Genomic DNA, 21,612 nt, shown 5'->3' on the forward strand with positions numbered 1-21,612 from the left:
AATGTTTTATGACTGTTTATGAACAGAAAGGGACATAGACGGAGTATCTGAACAATAACTTAAATGTACTGTTTGAAGGTACCTTGTAAAGTGGGCTTCTAAAACTGAAAATGATCTGCTAGCCTTTGGTAAATTCTCTGATCCGTTTGCCTAAGATAGGGGGGGGGGGGGGGGGGCACAGAAACTGGCACAAATAAGCCTTCATTGAGAGAGAATGGCCCAGGCTTGCCATGTTTGAACTAGTTCCTCAAACTGGGCCAGTCTACTCGGTGCCGCTGGTGTGGGAAAAAGCAGTGAATGAGGAGCTGAGCATGAGGGGAAGCAGTACAGTCAGACGAAGAAAGGCCTGCTTTTGGGTGAAAAGCTTTGGGTGACTTGACGATGCTGGAGGGATGTTTTTGGTTCAGTGCAAAACGAACAATTTTAGTGAAGGTGGTCCTTTATTGAAAGAAATTCTCTCACTCCACTTCTCCTCTCACACCATTGAAAGAAAGTCCTTGGAGAATGTGAGTCCAAAGGTTATGCAATCTTTCTGTCACACTGAGACTCCACTGTGTGGTGCATTCTCCCTCCCTTTCTCCCTCTCTCTCTCTCTCTCTCTTTCTCTCTCACTCTCTCTCTCTCTCTCTCTTTCTCTCTCACTTTCTCTCTCACTGCATGTGCGTGTGCGAGTGTGTGTGTGTGTGTGTGTGTGTGTGTGTGTGTGTGTGTGTGTGTGTGCGCACAAGTTTGCATTTGTGTGTTTGGGAGTGTTGTCAGAATGGGAAGGGGAGTGCTTTGGGTTGTTAACTGAAAGCTCATTGAAGGTTGACGGCCTGTTTAGAATTACTCTCCACCCCTCCACACACATTATATTGTCAGATACCTCCCTGGTACATCTCAAACCGAACAGCTACCTTGATCCATCACAATGAAGGGTGAGTTCTATATGAATTTCTCTTTTTCAGAATAATAGAATTTGTTCATGTGTGTATTCTTTTTATGTTATATACTGTATGTATATGTCACATGTTCAGACCTAACTTACAGTATACAAATTATGATTAATGATTTTAAAAAGTAATTGTTAACAGCATGCTAATGAATGGGGGGGGGGGGGGTCCATACACTTAGTGCTTAGAAACATTGCAATTACATTTTGCATCCTTATTTTCACTAGGTTGTTGGCCCTTGTTCATTTGTGGAAAGGATTGAGTGGAGATGAAAATCCTCATACCATTTAATATTTTATTTAATATAAGTTCTCACCTCTGTTTGCGGCATGTGATAAGCAGAATTTCTAGGTATAGCGTAGTACTTCTAGGTATAGTGTACTTGATTACAGTATGTCAATGCTAAGCATAATCATTTACAGCTGTTCTCTGTCAATTATTTATGGGACTTAAGTACTGTATGCACCTTTAACATTTATGGCTCCCTCAGGAACTGCATTTTTAATGATTTTACTATATTATTAATATAATTCAGTTCAACTTTTTACACTGTCAAGACTGATTCGGCATGACCGATCTTATATTGTATGTTTAACGAGTGTTAACCAATTTAGCCCTCTCTCAAACAAATATACTGCATAAAATTGATAATGAGAGAAAGTACCTGGAAAAAAACTCATAGAGTAGAGTCAGGTTAGTTGTCCCACACTCATGTGTTACAAAATTGGGTCTTTGTAAAAAACGGGATTCGTTTTTCAAAACACAGGAACATAAGTTGTTATAGCTAAAAGATATTAATGAATATACTGTTCTCAAATCTGGTTCCTGGCTTCTTATCAGCTGAAGGGTAGCATTCACTAGTGATAACCTATGAAACAATGCTACTGCCAAGCTAAGTTGTTAAGAAGGTCCTGATGGCCCAACTGATAGTGGTGTTATAAAGACTGAAGTCTGACTAGACCTGTTTAGGACCTGTCAGTGACTGGATCTGACCACTTTTAAAAACCCAGTACTGGCATGCTAACATGACTCCACATCTGCATTCTATGAAGACAAACCATTTTGATCTCGCCTTAGAAAATAAAGCTGTTACATGATTGGCTCTCTTGGACCTTGTGGGGTATCAAAAGAGAGATTTAAGGTCTGTGTTTAAAGCACCCTTCCCACCTCATCCAATCCCCCACCCCATCATTAGTTTGGCCTGGTCTGGGTGGGGAGGGGAGGGGGGCCTTTTGGCCTAGTCAGTGCCTATTGATGCGAGAGGCAGGAGGGGAGCCGGGGGCCTGTTAACACGAACTGACAGGAGTGAGCACAGTCAGTGAGCAGTCTGTTTCCTGCACAGAAGGAACTCTTTCATCAGAGGCTGATCTCCCGGGTCGTTGCCCGGCATGGACCATGCTAATGTCATACATGACTATCATGGCTATTGGGGGGTCGGATGAAATGAGAAACATGATGCGCACTTGTTGTATACATGTACATTTGTAAGAGTTGAATGCACCAACACGTTCAGTGAGTGTAAATAAGTGCTAGTCACTCAGGGTGACTTGTCACTTACCAATGTACCCCAAGCTGTAGAGAGTTATCAGATGACATTCCTTCAAACATGATGGCTTGTATCAACATGCATGCCATAAACTAAAGGAACTGTAGGATGTTGGCTAAAACTGGTTCTGCAATCACTTTTGTAATACTGTAGCGCGGTGATTAGTTGAATGAGGGTGGGGCATCAGGCCAAAAGAAAAGAGATATACTGTAGTGTGGGTTAGGATTACTATAAAGCCCAACACCCACCAGAAACGGCGTTCAGCGGTGTTCGGCGGTCTGGGCTTTACAGAGCCCGAGAGGGCTCACGGCAATATATTTTGGGGAAGGACGAAAACGTGCGCTCACTTTGCAAAATCGAGCTCTCATTTTATTAAATCGTGCACTCGTTTAAGTAGAGCGTGCTCTTGTTTCATTATATCATGCGCCCGTTTTCCTTAAACGTGCACTCACAGTACTACATCGTGGTCTCGCTAATCTAAAATGTGCACTCGTTTTAGTTTTTCTTAAAATGGGCGCACAATTAGATAAAAACGTGAGCATGATTTGTATAAAACGTGCATTCGTTTTCAATAAATCATGCCCTCGTTTTATAAAATCGAGCCCTCGAATTACAAAATCGAGCTCTCAATTAAAACAAATCGAGAGCTCGTTCTTTAAAAAAAACGTGCCCATGATTTATAGCTTATAACATGCATAAGTTAGAACATGATGAGCACTATCCAATTTTCTGTTACAGTTGTGACAAGTAGGCCTTGGGTCAGTTTGAGGCATTGTGAAAGACATGGATCTACTAAGGGTTTACGTGGGTTATGTACAGTGTGTCACACAAATAAATAGCCTACTGGCAACCTGGTTGTAAATGTTGCGAACAAGCGGTCTTCGCTGCCGTTTTATTTTGGGCCAACTGCAAGGTCCCGGGAAGTTTCATATGTATCATTGGATGCACAAAAATGTCTAGAGAATGGCTTGCGGGTGAGAAGAGAGCTGTGCGCATCATTCTCACTGAACACGACCCTTAAGGATTCCAGTGTCCTTCCATTCCAGAAGAAGACAGGCTTCTCGGACCCAGTTTCGTATGGCACATAGACTCATACGATACATTGAGCCCATATGGAATCTGCTAACGGGTGCATAGACGGCTTCAGCAGGAAAATTATGTGGCTCAGAGCTGCACTTGGATGAGTGCCTTGTCTAGGAAGTCACCAGCGAATAAACCCTCGTTTTTAAGTTCGCCAAACATCTGGATGTATAGTGCTCAATGTCCTCTCTCCTCATCACACCCCACCAACTCTCTATTCTTTGACTTGCACTACTTCTCCCGTCAAACAGCTTGATCGGCCCGCTCTGCTATCTTCATCATTTTGCATTAAGTACACTTGCATATCGCGAAGAACCACATTCTCTGTCCCCGTTAGCAGATTCCATATGGGCTCAATGTATCGTATGAGTCTATGTGCCATACGAAACTGGGTCCGAGAAGTAGCCTGTCTTCTTCTCGGGCGTCGCCGGCGGCGGCACTGGGATCCTTCAGGGTCGAGTTCACTAAGAATGATGCGCACAGCTCTTCTCTCACCCGCAAGACGTTGTACTTGCACTTACAACCATGCTGAGTTACTAAAGTTGCCAGTATTTCTTTGTGTGACATACCTAACCCATGGTAAACCCTAGATCCATGTCTTTCACAATGCCTAAAACTGCCCCAAGGCCTACTTGTCACGACTGTAACAGCAAATTGGATAGTGCTCACCATGTTCTAACTTACACACATTATAAGCTATAAATCATGGGCACGTTTTTTAAAGAACAAGCTCTCGATTTGCTTTAATTGAGAGCTCGATTTAATAAAATGAGAGCATGATTTTGTAATTCATGGGCTCGATTTTATCAAACGAGGGCATGATTTAATGAAAACGAATTACGTTTTATACAAATCATGCTCACGTTTTTATCTAATCGTGCGCCCATTTTAAAAAAAACTAAAACGAGTGCACATTTTAGATTAGCGAGACCACGATGTAGTACTGTGAGTGCACGTTGAAGGAAAACGGGCGCATGATGTAATGAAACGAGAGCACGCACTAACGAGTGCACGATTTAATAAAATGAGAGCTCGATTTTGCAAAGTGAGCGCACGTTTTCGTCCTTCCCCAAAATATATTGCCGTGAGCTCTCTCGGGCTCCGTAGGGCTTGCCGCGCAGGATTTTGCGCGGCAGACGTTTCCAGTGGGCGATGCTCCGGTGAAAACAATGGAATTCTATTTGTTTTTCGTGGCGCGGCATGCTGCGTACGCTTCTGGTGGGCGATGGCCTAAGTCATGATGGTTATTATTACCAAGCCTATCAATGGAGATATGTAGTTATACTATAGAGAGAAAAAAGCGGAGCGGGAGAGTTGAGAGAGAGAGAGGCAAGAAGAGGGAGTTGAATGACAGGACAGAGAGAGTCAGTGATTTTCAGTATTTTTTTTGATGAGATTTATTTCCTAATGTCTAGTGACATACTCTATCAGGGCAATTCTATCATTAAAGAGGACATAGAATGGATGAATTGAGTATTGCACTGTGTTCTCTGATGTTAAAATAGTATATATTGAACTTTGATTTAAAAAACTAAACTCAACTTGCAATTTTACAAGACTAACTAAAACCATATATTTAGGCTGGGTATTGAAATGGTCTATTTGACTAAATGGCGCCCTCTTTGGCAACCCCAATTGAACTTCAATGGCTTTGCGATGTCTGACATCACAAGCAAGCAGTTTTGCTGAATCGCCCATTTTTTTGTGTCTATTTCTAAGTTCAAGATTTTCATATGAAGGAGGGTACAACCATGCCTCATGTTCATAATAGCTCTTTGTTTATGCACAACCTCTCATAATTCATGAAAACCAAGAAAAAAATTATTTCCATTCTATGTCACCTTTAATTGAAATACATTTCTTACATACGGTTAGTTTAATCTCTCAAATTTCGTCAAATCAACACGTAAGGGATATAACCATCATTAATTTCAAAATTATGTCAAAATTATAAATCAAGTTGATCAGAATCAGAATGATTTTATTGTCAAGTTTTTCTTCTTTGCACACAAGAAAAGAAAAAGACATTGGACTTGGACACATGGAAATGGTGAAGGACACATAAGAAGTATTTAAAATAGGGAAATTATATATCCTATATACAAATAGAATATATTTAGTAATAATAATAGCCTAATAATAATGTTAATATTAACTAATTTCATTTTAACTCACTTTACATTCTCAAGACAGAAAGTGATATGACATTCAAAACAGTGTAAAATGCATTTAACGTAAATTACATTGAGTGATTTCAGTAAATGACATGACAAATATTTATGAGTGATCTCTTTGTTGGACCTTTTTACAATCACTTCTCTTGTGATGTCGAAATAGTAATGAAATTATAGATATATAACATGGTCATCAATATCTCTTGACCATTTGACGTCAAGGTGCCCACTGGGTAGATCATATGTGTTTTATTTCTGCCCTTACTTGTACATAGGGGACATGGACAGCATGGCTAAAAGGGATCCTTCAAATGGCCACAGCAGGCCTTTGGATATTGTCCCTCATACAGAGGAAAAGATGGAGGAGCGTGGTCAGTGGACAAATAAGATGGAGTTCATCCTGTCAGTGGCTGGAGAAATCATTGGATTGGGCAATGTCTGGCGCTTCCCATACCTGTGCTACAAGAATGGAGGAGGTGAGTTACTGTAGCCCATATCAGCCTTTCTGTGACTGAAATGCTCAGAGTGGATAACAGGAACATCCAGTGTCCTAGCCTCATTTATACTGCGGGCCATCAACCCAGGAACTTTAGCGTAGGCTACAAGCACCAGAGCTAGAGTTCCTATTGTGTTCAACCAAATGCCAACTGCCAAACAACCAACTGCCAAAATTCAACCATTAGGCGAGAGGCTTGGACTCGGAGATGCACCAGACAGAGTTGAAGCGAAGGATCTTTGGATGCGCCCTGGTGCTTACACATCACAATGAATGGTTACTACGGTTATGTGGGCATAGCGAAATGTTGCACAGTGTTTTTATAGATAAATTAAAGGGATGGTTTTTGTGGAAAGGTTTACAGGCTGTGAAAAACAACTGGCTTTGCTTGAAACCTTTTTGATTAAAAAGCTATTGGGCCTGTGACGTCAGACTTAATAACCCAATAGTAGGCTAGTATGGGTATTCAGATGCAGCCTTGGTCTTGCGGCCATGGCAGTTGAACTGGGATAGTTGTAGTAGTTTAGCCCTTTTTAAGCCTACTGTAGCCCAGTGTAATGTAAAATCTTCCCTAGGCAAGGAACTGTGTTCAAGCACCAGGTTTGGCCTATGGTATAAACAGAGCTATGTTTCAGGCCTGAAAGAATTAAACAAAAGTAGAACAGGAATGTTAGGCCTATACTAGTAGAGGTGGTTGTTGCCATGTAGTTAATGCAATGTACAACAGAAGTGAATATTGAACATACATTTTTACTGTTATAGATTCAACACATTAGCAGTCATTCCCGTTGTCCACGTCGCTTAAAAAGGTGATTTCTCCTCTTCTGGCATATCGTGACGGGAGAACCATGTCAACTTAGGATGCGGTTATCTTCCCGATAGTTTTGGTAATACTCTTGATATATCGTTGGAAAGCTTAGTTTATGGCCGTTCATGTGAGCACAATAACTTAAAGGGATATTCCGCCATTTTTGGAAATACGCTCATTTTCCACCTTCCCTCGAGCAAAACAATCGATATTTACCTTGTTCCCGTTCATCCAGCCATTCTGTGAGTCTGACGATACAACTTTTAGCTTCAGCCTAGCATAGATCATTGAATCGGATTAGACCATTAGCTTCTCGCCTGCTAGCTTCATGTTTAAAAGTGACTAAGATTTCTGGTAATTTTCCCATTTAAAACGTGTCTCCTCTCAAGTTAGAAAGTGCAATAAGACCAACTGAAAATGAAACCTGCCATTTTTCTAGGCTGATTTGACAAGGAACTACACTCTCATCTGGCGTAATAATCAAGGCAAATTGCAGCTACTGGCACTACTACTGCTTGCTGTCTATGGGGACTATTTTCAGATGCTGCGTAAGATATCACTACGCCTATGGTACGTTTGCAAGTTGCCTTGATTATTACGCCAGATGAGAGTGTAGTTCCATGTCAAATCAGCCTAGAAAAACGCCAGGTTTCATTTTCAGTTGGTCTTATTGCACTTTCTAACTTGAGAGGAGACACGTTTTAAATGGGAAAATTACCAGAAATCTTAGTCACTTTTAAACATGAAGCTAGCAGGCGCGAAGCTAATGGTCTAATCCGATTCAATGATCTATGCTAGGCTGAAGCTAAAAGTTGTATCGTCAGACTCACAGAATGGCTGGATGAACGGGAACAAGGTAAATATCAATTGTTTTGCTCGAGGAAAGGTGGAAAATGAGCGTATTTCCAAAAATGGCGGAATATCCCTTTAACTATGACCTGCACCAAATTTCATGTGTATGATTAACCTGACATCCTCTAGGAGTATGCCAGTTTTGTGGATTTTCATCCATGGGGGGCTATAAAATAAATCAATTGACTGACACACTTTCACTCACACACACATGCACACACACATCCACAGATTCAACACACGCACGCACAGACACACACAGACACACACAGACACACACACACACATACACACACGCACACAGAAACACACACACACACACACACACACACACACACACACACACACACACACACACACACACTCTTACTGTATACACAAAGGCAAACTCCCAAACACACACTCATTTAAATACAGATGAGCTGCAAGAGTAGGAGATATATGCATATAAATTGCACAAATAGGAGATACAGGAACGTTGACAAGCATCATTTATATTAGTGGAGAGAATGTGCAGAACTGAGCGGCGGTCATATTGTGTACCGCTATGCGGTGCATCTAGTTTAGTACATTTTACCAAAGCGACTGGTTTCACTTTGCAGGGTCACAAGTGAGGAAAGCATTTGTAGTTTCACCTCCTCGACAAAGATAGGACTTCCAGCTTGCAATGATGTAAAATGACGATTTTTACATAATTCTAAGCCAACATTGAAATCCATATTTCTCCCGTCTCAGGGCAAACTGAGGGAATGATGCACGAGCATTCAAAAACATGCCTGGTTTTCTGAAGATACAAAGCTAAATGCTAATCGGTGAAGTGTCCCTTTAAGGGACTTTAATAATGTCAGTAACAGTGAAGTTCATTACTGTATTCTATACATTATTCTACACATAAGCCTTGCTAAGTCACAAACATGTAACGTTATCTCACAAATTAGTGAGAGAGATCACATCAGCTCAAGATCAAAGCTCCAAATTGATTCCTTTTAATATATTATAGCAGAATATTCTAATACATACAGTATACATGGTTGATAAACTACACATTTCATTAAATGAGAAACCTACATAAAAATATGCTACATGTGACAGCAGCATTACCTATAGGTCCTAGTGCAATACCTGCCATTCTGCTCAAGCTTGGGTAATGTTAGAGACCCCATTCAATTTCAATTTCAATTCATAGAGCTTTATTGGCATGACTGCAAGTGTCACAATGTTACCAAAGCACAATTCCCATTCTCCATACAGTAAATCAGTGCAGCATCAACATTATTTTAAGGTAAATGAAAGACATTGTGTTGCTTAAAACTGATTCCCTTAATCATGTTTTTCATCTACACCTTTAACAGGTGCCTTCTTCATCCCATACCTTATTTTCCTCTTCACCTGTGGAATACCTGTGTTCTTCCTGGAGACCGCTCTCGGTCAGTACACTAGTCAGGGTGGAATCACATGCTGGAGGAAGATCTGCCCCCTTCTAGAAGGTGATGGTCAAAGTTATTTTATATCATTTCGCTTTTAGTATTTTTTAATAACAAATGTATTCATGCTTGGAAAAGTGAAACTAGGAATAACAAATGTATTCATGCTTGAAAAAGTGGAACTAGGAAACAGTATTTATTACAACTGTATTACATTGCCCAAAATGAATCCATAGATACAGTTTTGTTATGGTTGTAGACATATTACATTACTCTAACCAAGCACAATCAAGTGAGGCTACTAGTCTATGAAGGACAGATTGTCTCATTCCTGCATTTTGAGCATGTACTGTAACATACTGTACAGTTAAAATGCTATGAGTGAGCTCCCATATGCAGAGTAGACCTACATAACCTTGGGTAGTTTTGACCTGGATAGTTTTGGCTCATGACTGAGCTAGACTTCTGTAGATTTTCTAAATGTTTGACCGCAATAGGACGAAACATTCCATTTGGTGTACTGTACTGTTTGAAAAGTTCTACCAATGTCCAAATAACATGCATGGGCAATAACTCAGCGTAATTTGTCTTGTGACATCTGAATTTTCCTCTTGGTGAAGGAGTTGGATATGCCACGCAGGTCATTGTGGCACTGCTGAATTTCTACTACATCATTGTTTTGGCCTGGGGAGTGTTCTACCTCAGGTACTCCTTCTCTTGGGATTTGCCTTGGGCCTCCTGCAACAACACATGGAATACAGGTAATATGTTTCTGCATGTAATGCACACCAGATTGTCCCATGTCCATTGACACATGGATTGTCCCAGTGTGTCTTATGCTGTCTTTTGTGGTGTCCAAGACTCTTGCGTTGAGTTCCAGAGGAGGAATGATTCTATTGACCAAAGTCACTTGGAGAATGCTACTTCGCCAGTCATCGAATTTTGGGAGTAAGTCAGAATATCCACACTGCTTTGTTATCTATTGTATCATGACAGGAAGTCAAATGTTTGCCATGGTGGTTACTGGTTATCTGCTCATTGTTATGTTTGCCATGGTGATCTCGTTGCCACTTAGAAACGTTTGCTCTCATTAAAATGTGTCAGAAGCGAGAATCATTTATTATGTCTTCATGAAATAACCATGAAAGGTGTGTCACAGTGTGTGTGTTTATCTACATCACTGCATGTCATGTGTGTCCAGGAGGAGGGTTCTGAGGATCTCCTCTGGGATTGACCACATCGGTGAAGTCCACTGGGACCTGGCCCTGTGTCTTCTCATTGCCTGGGTCATGTGCTACTTCTGCATTTGGAAGGGTGTGAAATCCACTGGCAAGGTGAACTGTAACGATCATCAGACAGATAGACAGACGTCTTTATTAACCGTCTATGGGTTAATTGTCCTGTTGCTATAGGGAGACACACATATATGACAAAGAAGCAATGAGGTAGTTAATAGAAACACAATATACCCGTAATTTCCCAACTATTAGCCGCGGCTTATACATTGATTTTGCAAAATTTCTTCAGCTATGAGGTTAATACAGGGGGGCAGTTAATATGGCGTTAATATGGTTTTGCTTCTTTTAACTTGCATGAAACACTGTCCTGCGGCTTATACACAATGCGGCTTATATGCCGGAAATTACTGTACAGTGTAATATGTATAAAATATGATATTGCACTAGGCTAAAATAAGTAATTTAATAACAAATAATTACAACAGAAATTGACTTGAAACTGAATGTGCTTTGAGCACTGCTACTCAGAGGACCACTGTACAGAGAGAGTCACTCTTGTCTGGCCATGGAGGGGATGTGAATGATCCATTATTGCCCATTATTAAAGAAGACATTTTACTTTATCCTCTGATGCTAACATAGAAGGTAAGGTATGTAACTTTGCTTTGTCAAAAGCATGCTCAGAGATGCCATTCATAACATTAGGTGGGGGATAAAGCAGCCAATGGTTGTCTGTCTGGCGACCACATGACTAATTAAGTGAGAATTACGCTGATTGGCTGCTCTGTAGCCAAAGACAGTTCACAATAGGCTCCAGCAACTTATTCCTGAATCTCTAACTCAAACTGATAATGTAAGCCCGAAATCAATGGGTTGGTCATTCTTTTTTATTTTATTGACTTTTTGATTATTTTTTTGATGTAGCCTATTGTCATTCCTACATTTACATGAAAATAGAAAAAAGGTAGTAACAGGGTGTCAGGACCAAAAAGTGCATAGCTCTCAGTGTTTTTTTTTTTTGCCCCAGCACTAACCTTTAACCACTAACCTCTGTCCTTTGCTGCAGGTGGTGTATTTCACGGCAACATTCCCCTATGTCATGCTGTTGATCCTGCTTATTCGGGGTGTAACCCTGCCAGGGGCCTACAGAGGGATTCAGTTTTATCTCTATCCAGACCTGGGACGCCTGAGTGACCCACAGGTCAGAGGACTCTACTTTTGAACACTAGCTTTTAGTCACACACCTCAGTAGTATTATCTAAGGGATAATGTAGGCTATAGAACGCCGGTCATTATCGGAAAATAATTCCCGACAGGATGAACAGAACCCCGACGCGCAGCGAAGGGGTTTAGCTTCGTCCTGAAGGGAATTATTTTCCAATAATGACCGGCGTTCTATACATTATCGCGCTTATTATACGACTACTTGCCAAAACGAGAAAATAAACTTATCTCAATGTGTCTTTAGCAATGACTTGGCTACAGGGCTGGACTGGGACCAAAAAACGGCCCGGGCATTTTTGGCCATAGTGGCCCACCATGATAATTTACACGATAAAACATATGTGCACACTGTTTTGTTTGTAAAAAATATTTAAGTAAACCGCAGTAGCCTGCATGGAAGCGAGTAGGCTAGCCTACCCTTGCTAAAAAAATATTAATTATTATTATACTCTCTCTCTCACACACACACACACACACACACTAGAGTGACCTTTAAACCAGCAAGGATGAGGTTGTGCACAAAACTCATGCTATTAAATGCTTCACTAAATAAAACCTGCTATAATTTATGTTGAGCATTTGCACAGTTTTAGCCAACAATTCACCTTGATACTATTTAGTTTAGATGTATAGGCGACACATCCCAAAATATTTTCATTGTTAATTCCATGGGCTACCACCATTCCTGTTTCATTCCATGCGTCTGACTGCATGTCTGTGTGTATGGGTGTCTGCTTGTCGCAAAGAAATGTGATAGTTTGCTTGTTGTAGCCTACTGCGTCAAGATTGACAACAAGTTCGACCAATCGTGACTGTCTTAAGATTTCAGAAGGTTGATGGCGAGCCGACAACTCGTTAATTTAATGGGTATCGCAATTCAAATGCATGCGAGAGGGGTAGGCCTCCACAGAAACCACACAAAAAGACGCGCTCACACTATAAAACTTTGTTTTGCTTAACTGGGTGCTGAATCCTACAAACTGTAGTAGGCAGGTTAATACATCTAAAAGAAGCAAGGGGAAGAAGCAGTCGCAGATTTCAAACTTTTAATTGTTCGTTGTGCGCCCAAAAAGTTCAGCCAACATTTCGGCTCCCTCTTACCTGCCTCACAGTAGCTATTCTGACCTCCTCCTCAATCTGTCCCTGCTGGGTCACGTCTCTCACCTCTTCCTCCTCCTCCGAATCAATTTGAATAGCTACTCCTTCCTCACACTCGCATGTGCCTCTGAAGCCTGCTCTCGGTGCTGCTTCTGCACTGCTGCTATATGTCGACGGCCCTGTTTGAACTTGTGGTGGCAAACATTTCTGTAATTTTAGCACATTTTTGCTGCATCCACTTGTAGGCTTTAGCCTTTTATCTCGCAACTTCTCTGCGCCCCCCTTGCGCTTTTGTGGTTTGTCTTCGTACATTTTCATATACGAACGGTCTCACACTCCGGAGGGAGATGAGGCCGGGAGGGAGATAGGGAGGGCCCTGAGATTTTATTGGACTAGCCCAATGTCCATTAAGGCAGTCAACCAATGGGCCGCGATTCGCTACCGTTGTGGCCGTACGCTATATAAATGAGGCAAATATTTTGTTTTATTATTATTAAATTGACAGCCTCGGCCCAAATATGCGTCGGCCCACCGGGCATTGCCCGGTATGCCCTATGGCCAGTCCATGCCTGCTTGGCTACCGTTTTGTGGCTTCCGCTACAACTAGCGGAGTGAACCCGTTGCCATTGGCAGCGGTCATTATACCTTCAGAGCGGTGATTATGCAAAAATAACTGACCGTAGAACGTTGGGGAGGCCCATTCAAAGTAAATGGGAGCTCCCTCAACATTCTAGAGAGCCGTATAATAAAAACTGATAATGTCCTATTCTGTGTCATCATGTCCTAGCCTAGCCAAGCCTAACTCAGTGTTCTAAGTGTTCTAACTCAGTTCTGACCTATTGTATCAGTAGTGCAGAAGCAGTATTGTGCAGAAGCCATTTAACAACCCAGTGTGTGATAAAGACTTTGAACGTTTTTACGAAACACTGTTGAGTTTTTAGGCCTGTTTGATCATTTGGTTTGGTTGGCCTGCTGTCCTCGTGCAATGAAGGGATCGACCAGGTGTTGCGGTTATGATCCCAACCTACTCACTCTGCGGGATTGGGTCATTGGGTCATTTTGTTTGGGCCATCTGTGAGTCTCAGCCGCCTCAGACCATTTCATCTCTGTGGGACATAGGAGCCCCCTCATCTACAATCACAGTGGATAGTGCCCCTGGAGCCTATGACACTCTGACTGAAGGTTACTCTACAACTGTTGCTCTGGGGGAAACCATTGGGTCTTTCCTCTTAAATCTGTGACACTACTACTGATGGTTACCTGACTTTATTGAAGACTCCAGGTATCCCTTTTTATTTATTTTTTAGATTAGATTTAAATTTCACAAGCAGAGAGACAGCCTTTGGAGGTTTCTGTGGAAATGCAAAGCCTTGATTTTAATATGGAACTCAAAACCCCCTAACTTGAGTCATAGTGGCTAGTAGTTAATCAAATTCGCTAAGGAGTTCTGGGATTCAAATACTCAAACTTGTTGTTTGAGATAATATAATGCTTTGTAGAATTTTGTGATTGTTCTAATCTAGATTAATTATGGAATGAAAATAATGACCATTGATTGTCAGTTTTATTTAGAACTGCGGTTATTTTACAGTATGTTGTACTATTGAGTATAGGGAATGTGTTTTTCTGCACCAAGAGGTAGAAGAGATTTTAACCACAACATTCCCCTTGACGTCTTGTTATCCACCAGTTGCATTCCCATGGGTTTGCCCCCCATTCAGTAGGTCATAGGGCAGGTCAGTGCAGACGGTCTCTGGTCTAAGATCAAGATTTTCCAGTTCAAGGCCAAACACATCTGTACAATTGTTTCATCAAAAGATTTCTTAGTTCAGGCTAAATACTCAAATGCTTCTGTAATTTGGGATTCTATACTGCAACTTTTGGAGAATAATCCTTGTAATAATAATGTCATATGGTCTTTTGGGCCCCCACTGTCCACTCCAAGGCAGCACTTCCTGGAAGACTCTAGGGTTAGGCAAGGGTTAGGGTTAGGGTTAGAGTTTAAGTGCCTTTAAGACTTTGATGGCAGCACTGCCTTGAAGTCGACAGTGGGGGCCCAAAAGACCAAGCGATAATGAATGCCCTGCCTCACCTATGTTATTTGAAGGCAATGTCCTCAACAGCAGCAAAGCCTATTCATGACAGATGCCACCCCTCCTGTCTGAGCAGCCTTCATGCATATATATGCCACATGACAGCATAGCATGAATGAAGTGGCATGGAGTCTATGCTGTTTACATGTGGTGAGACCACAGGTGTGACGGTTTGGTGAGAAAAGCTATTCTGAGCGTCTGGGGGGGAAGAGCACTTCATGCTACTAGTGGCCAACAGCCCAAACCTTGCCCCCTGGGCTTCCACACCACCCTGCAGAATGCAGACAACAAAGGCTGGCCTCATTCAGACTGGAGCTGGACGAGGCTGTGAACAAGTGGAAAGGCACCACTCTTATGGCAGCCCGCCTCACAGGTTACAGAGGGGGCTCTTTGTCCTGCCAGCGAACTGCCTGAAAAGACAGCTTGATTGACAGGCATCTTCTGGCTTTTGTTCTAGTGGCTTGTTAAGTGTCCTTAATCCTGGAGGGCCGTGTAGCTGGAGGGGCAGGCTTAAAGGAGTTGGGGCTCTCGCTTGTGTCCACCCTGTTGGATGAGTGGTCTCCACCGGGACCAGTGCCCGCTGGACCCCAAAGACGTACTTCAGCATTTATATGACTTGCACAGTCTCCGTCCCTAATTAACTTAGATGCTGACCTGTCCTTAAATCCCCCACCAGTCTTATGTGTCAGTCAAGCATACTCAAGCATGATTTTCACAGAGTATTTTCATAAAAACTCTTCCCTCAGGTGTGGATGGATGCAGGGACGCAAATCTTCTTCTCCTTTGCCATCTGTTTAGGATGCCTAACAGCACTTGGCAGTTACAACAAGTATAACAACAATTGCTACAGGTGAGTGCTTGATTGGAGATGTTGCATAAGAGGGTAAATGACATTTAAATGCCATGTTATTTTTGCTCAGTATTGTTTTTTCTCTCCTAGGGACTGTCTGGCTTTATGCTTTCTCAATAGTGGAACCAGTTTTATAGCTGGCTTTGCTATCTTCTCCATACTGGGTTTCATGTCATATGAACAGAATGTGCCCATTTCAGAAGTGGCAGAATCAGGTAACTCCCTTTACATCCATCTAAACATAGGAGCAAAATGTATTTATATGACATACCATAGGCATAGCCAAACTGAACCTATAGAGAAGAACACAACCTTTGAAGAAAGAAATATCCCTGTTCAAAGGCCATCTGAAAATTAGAGCATGCCTTGTCAAACATTTACAACTCACTTACAACACTTACAACTACAACCTTTTCTTCAGGTAAACTGTTATGTTATGTGTACAGTAATATGGCTGACTTTTTAACGTCCAAGGTCAAAACAATGTAAAGATAACATACAGGCACATGGACATGGAAATTTCCTGTGCTTACTCACCCATGTAGCCTTTCAATAGGGTCAGCTCCTCAGGTATCCACACAGCAATAGGAGAGAGGCCTGTTATGGACTTCATAACGAGAGAGGCCTGTTATGGACTTATGGAGTTCATGGATGAATGTGTATTCCTCTATCAGCACCTCAGCACAGGTGCATTCCTGAGGCATTTCCAGTGGCACAGAGAGCAACATTGAGCTATTGATAACTTTAGGACAAAAAAAAAAAATGGTTTTAGAGTCAACATTTTGTAGATCTAAACTGAAGTCTGATTCATTTTCATGTCAAAGCATGTGCATTGGTTTTGAATGTTTTAACCGGAAACACGCTAGGAACAGACTGAAATGGCCTACATACTGTAGGACATTTGGTGTGCAGATTCTTTTAATGATTTTCCCCTGTCAGCATCACAGAGTGTGTTCTCATGTTCATCTCCCCAGGTCCTGGTCTGGCCTTCATTGCATACCCACGGGCTGTTTCTATGATGCCCTTCTCCCCTGTTTGGGCATGTTTCTTTTTCATCATGATTGTACTGCTGGGACTGGACAGTCAGGCAAGCCCCCATTTCAATTGATTATGTCTTACTGAAATGAACTAATCAACACCCATGGTGATGTGGTTAAGAATTTTTCAGTTTTTCAGAAAAGGCAATAGATTGACATTTAGCACTAAGGATTTGGATAATTCTAGATTATTTCAAGAAATAAATAGCTAAGGTGACCTTTCACCACTAATACAACAGATTTACTTTTATGAAAAAGTTTTCTAAGAAACTCAATTTTTTTTACTTCATATATAAACATGTTATGTAATGTACTGCATTTAGCAATGATATACAATGTTTTGTTCAGCAAATTGTTTTATGCTTAGGTACACTGTGACCCTGATGCACTGTTGGACACAGTGAAATGAAATAACAAGTTTGCTAAACCGCTACTCTACCAGAACTGGTTTATGTCAACACTGAATGGAAGCCACTGATAACAACAGTGCAATTAAGTAGGGTTTAGTTTTACTGCTGTATAGAGCTACTTGATTAACTTGAACTGTCAAATGACATTCTCACTTTCTATATTTGTTGGTTGTCAGTTTACAGTGAAACAGTTTTGCAATGTGTCCATAAACACATCCAGATATGTCTAGTGTATGAAGGGTACGTCACAGTACTTCCTGCATGTATTTAGTGCTGTCTTGTCCTTTCCTGTCTAGTTTGTCTGTGTGGAGAGTTTGGTGACCTCAGTGGTGGACATGTACCCCTCTGTGTTCCGTCGTAAGAATCGGAGGGAGCTCTTCATCCTTGGAGTATCTATTGTGTCCTACATGGTTGGCCTGATCATGCTCACCGAGGTACAGTAGTTTCCTGAACACCACTGTAGGCCTAGATGCTTTATGGTTCAGCACTGTGGAAAAGAAAGAGTGAAAAGACAGGGCTGGACATTCACTAATAGAGACAATTGTAAATCAGGTATTTCACTGTTGTAGAATACTTGAAAGGATGTTCTTGACTTCACTCTTCTATGACCATTGATAATGAGTTACCATGGGAAAAGACAAAGCCATGTGTGTTTCATCAACACATACAGTATAGGGTAAAACAATAACATGAACTTGAAAGACCTAGCTGGCCCAAAGCATTAATGCCATAAACAGGCCGTATCATATATCAGGTTTATACGGACGCTTTACTGTATTGGTTTAATCATCTGAGGAGAATTTATGTAAGATGTGCGTGATTTGCATATTATTTGTTACCAGTGTATTCTGACTCTGACTGATGGAGTGAACACCATCATAAATCTATATGTCTACCTCTTCCAGGGTGGAATGTATGTATTCCAACTCTTTGATTATTATGCAGCCAGTGGGATGTGCCTTCTGTTTGTGGCTATTTTTGAGACAGTCTGCATTGCATGGATATATGGTGAGTCCCTGCAAGCTTACACATATCAGAGAGATGCTCATGATAAAACTCACAGTTGTTGTTTGTATATTGTATGTGTTGTTTAGAACACTGGCATTCATTTAATTTAACTGTATTCATAACATAACATTATCTTAATCATATTAGATATTGCCTATTGTATTTAGAGAGGAAACTAATTGTCATTGTTTCCAAATAATGACTTTGACCTCAAGGTGCTGATCGTTTCTATGACAACATTGAGGACATGATTGGGTACCGACCGGGGGCTGTTATTAAGTACTGCTGGATGTTCTTCACTCCTGCTACCTGCTTTGTGAGTTTTTAGCATTAAAAGCACAGAGCCATCGAACGGACCTTAAACCTCAGGCTCGGTCAGGCTGTTAAGTACTTAATGGTGAAGAAGGAGCTCCTCCTGTTGGCTAATGCCAGAATAACAATTGCAGCAATATACAGAGAGACTAATGTTAGATCCCCTTGGACTATTGAAAAGAAAATATCTCTTTACATGCCACTAGTACAGTAAACCCGATATAGCTCATCCTTAAAAGAGTTGTAGAAGGAGGTCATAACCCATTTTTAGAGTGTTTTGAATATTTACATTACAGTACAGCCTACTAACCAACTGTTCTCATGCACAGGGCACATTCGCATTCTCCCTGATTAAGTACACTCCTCTCAAATACAACAATGAGTATGTGTACCCATGGTGGGGATATTCCCTGGGCTGGCTATTGGCACTCTCCTCTATGGTCTGCATCCCTCTGTGGGTGGCCTACAAACTGTACATCACCAAAGGAACACTGAAGGAGGTATGTCACACTAACAAGCATGCTCTAACTATCAGCAGTATATTAACTTTTTTTCACATTCAAATGTCTAACAACATCTATGAAGTAAAAACAAAATGTATTGAGAAAGTAGAAACGTCCATTATTTGTGAGTGTAGTGAATAGGTGCACCTTAGTCCACAAATGTATACCAGACTACTGTAAAACCATACATTTTGAACTGAGTATCTGATGTTGTGTGTCATGTTTTCTCGTAACTGTACAGTACAGGTATGTGTGTACATAATAGCCACATTGTGATATTAGTATGCAAACAATTCTCTGAGTATTCGACCCAAGTATCCACACCAATTGTTGGTGAATGAAAGACTTTTCTTGAACACTCACTAAATGAAAGGCTGTTGTTTCTCTCCAAGCGTTTGTACCATCTCACCAGACCCTGCCCAGATTTGCCCAAGACCAAGCGGGACCAGCAAAAGCTGCTGGCAATCTTCCCTGCAGATTCCGACAGCTTCCCCCAGAAAAGCACCCCCACTAAAGATGGCTACCTCCCAGTGAGTGAAAAGGAGTCCCACTGTTAGGATCCAGCTATTCCGTCTTGATCCTCCTAACCCCAAGATCTACAGCAGCTCAATACCTCATCCAGTGCAAGGCAGCCAAATATATACCAGCACAAGGAGGGCATCCCCCCTTCCCTGTGAAGTCTTCTGTGGACAGCATGGATAAAGGTTGCTTTGGGGCGACTTTGTAAACAGAATAATAATCTCATTCTGCCACGTCTATTTGGTGTGAGATGTGTGTGTGTGTGTGTGTGTGTGTGTGTGTGTGTGCGTGTGCGTGTGCGTGTGCGTGTGCGTGCGCGTGTGTGTGTGTGTGTGTGGTTGGCCCTTTGTTGACTGGTGACAGAGAGAAGCACAGAGTTTACTGACACTGATGTATATAGGGATGGTTCCGTCCATGTGACCATATCTGCTTTCTAAGGAAGCATGTATGTCTGTTATTGCATACAATTTCTCAAAAGGCAGTTTTTGTACACAAAAGTGTTCTTACTATAGGGTCTTTTTTATATATATATATATTTGTATTGGTTTTCTTATGCACATAAATTTACAAAAGGTTCATCATTAAGCCTGAAAAAATATATGTTGGGATATTGCTGTTGTTGTGTTGATATTTTTTCTTGATGACATATTTGTTAACAGTATTAATCATTTTGATTTTAAGACCTGGGCCCTGTTTTAACAATCCAAAACTGGAGCATGGTCTGAAGTTTATGGTTCAAGTGCATTTAGAGCATGCCCAGTCCACTTTGGTTAGTTTGACAGCAGAATGAGACTTTGGGCGCAAGGTTCAAAAGGGCTGTTCTCATATTTCTTAATAGGCTACGTACAGGTAAGGGCTCTCTGTGTGCTTGTTTGTTTCCGGGTGTGGGTGAACCTGACACTATTGTTAATGTGACAAGATGCACCGCATAGCGGTGCACAATATGACCGCCGCTCAGTTCTGCACATTCACTCCAAAAGAAATAAATGATGCGTGTCAACTTTCCTGTATCTCCTATTTGTGCAATTTATGTACATATATCTCCTACTCTCATGTATATAAATGAGTGTGTGCAAGGGACCTTGGCTTTGTGTATTAGAGTGTGTGTGTGTGTGTGTCTGTGTGTCTGTGCGTGTGGGTCTGTGTGTGTATGTGTGCATGCATTGCATACGTGTGTGTGTGTGGGGGATCTGTGGATGTGTGTGTGTGTACTGTATGTGTGCGTGTGTGTGTGAGAGTGAGTGTGTGTCATTCTTAACCAGCAACCCTTTGCTCAATAGCACCATCTGCAGTCCGATGGGTGTACAGTCACTAGGTGTACACAAATTGATTTATTTTATAGGCCCCCATGGATGAAATTCCACAAAACGTGGCATACTCCCAGAGGATGTCAGGTTAATCATACACATGAAATTTGGTGTAGTTCATAACATTTCATCTGAAGATAGGGGCGATTACAGCAATATAATATTGCATTTTCATTTTTTACCATGGGGGTGCAAATCACAAATGACTGGTTATAAGCTAAGTTGATGCGGTCTCTTGTGACCCACATACCATAAACATTTTGTCATCCTCGGTGCCACGGTTCAGGTAGTTATTTAGGGGTGGCGTGGCCCCCGGGGACCAAACGGAATTTTCTACTGTCTACTGGGGCTACATGGCCACCAAGTTTCATGCCCCGGCGCTACGGTGTCCCAGGAATCGTTGACCAAAAATCCAGGAAGTAAATGACGGAGGAGAGAGAGAGAGAGAAATCAATCACGCTAGCGGTGGTCCTAATTAGTCTCTTCACAGAACCAGTTTGGTGTTGCACTAGGGTAAACAAGATATTCAGTGTCAGAGTGAAGAGGTAAGGAGCAGAATATACTGTAACAGAAGGTGCCGTTGCAACACCGTTAACACTCCACCGGAAATAAATGAACATACAGGAACAGTGTGTGTGTGTGTGTGTGTGTGTGTGTGTGTGTGTGTGTGTGTGTAGTAGAAATATTTCATAATTTGCTTT

The 21,612-nt window shown here is 41.6% G+C and overlaps 1 protein-coding gene across 2 annotated transcripts; it reads left to right on the top strand.

Annotated features, from left to right (window-relative positions):
- Positions 1 to 495: 495 nt before the first annotated feature.
- On the top strand, positions 496 to 20,599 carry slc6a13 (solute carrier family 6 member 13). 2 transcript variants are annotated; one of them, XM_062547656.1, is made up of 16 exons: positions 496 to 506; positions 862 to 917; positions 6,008 to 6,208; positions 9,241 to 9,375; positions 9,933 to 10,073; positions 10,173 to 10,260; positions 10,514 to 10,646; positions 11,617 to 11,751; positions 15,712 to 15,815; positions 15,906 to 16,030; positions 16,790 to 16,902; positions 17,559 to 17,696; positions 18,168 to 18,270; positions 18,486 to 18,586; positions 18,912 to 19,082; positions 19,478 to 20,599. In XM_062547656.1, exons 2-16 carry the CDS (start codon positions 911 to 913, stop codon positions 19,640 to 19,642), a joined length of 1,860 nt encoding a protein of 619 aa, XP_062403640.1. In that variant the 5' UTR covers positions 496 to 506; positions 862 to 910; the 3' UTR covers positions 19,643 to 20,599. The 2 variants fall into 2 exon arrangements, with proteins under 2 accessions (XP_062403640.1, XP_062403641.1); XM_062547657.1 differs by lacking the exon at positions 496 to 506 and having other exon boundaries at positions 778 to 917.
- The last annotated feature ends 1,013 nt before the right edge of the window (positions 20,600 to 21,612 follow it).

Source organism: Sardina pilchardus, chromosome 10, assembly GCF_963854185.1.
Source record: "Sardina pilchardus chromosome 10, fSarPil1.1, whole genome shotgun sequence".
NCBI classification, from domain to species: Eukaryota; Metazoa; Chordata; class Actinopteri; order Clupeiformes; family Clupeidae; genus Sardina; species Sardina pilchardus.

Excerpts from the sequence above, each read along its gene's own strand:
- slc6a13 (XM_062547656.1), top strand. Across the intron at positions 16,903-17,558 it reads TGCTGGGACTGGACAGTCAG|TTTGTCTGTGTGGAGAGTTT; the intron begins GCAAGCCCCCAT and ends TTTCCTGTCTAG. Across the intron at positions 19,083-19,477 it reads CCAAAGGAACACTGAAGGAG|CGTTTGTACCATCTCACCAG; the intron begins GTATGTCACACT and ends TTTCTCTCCAAG.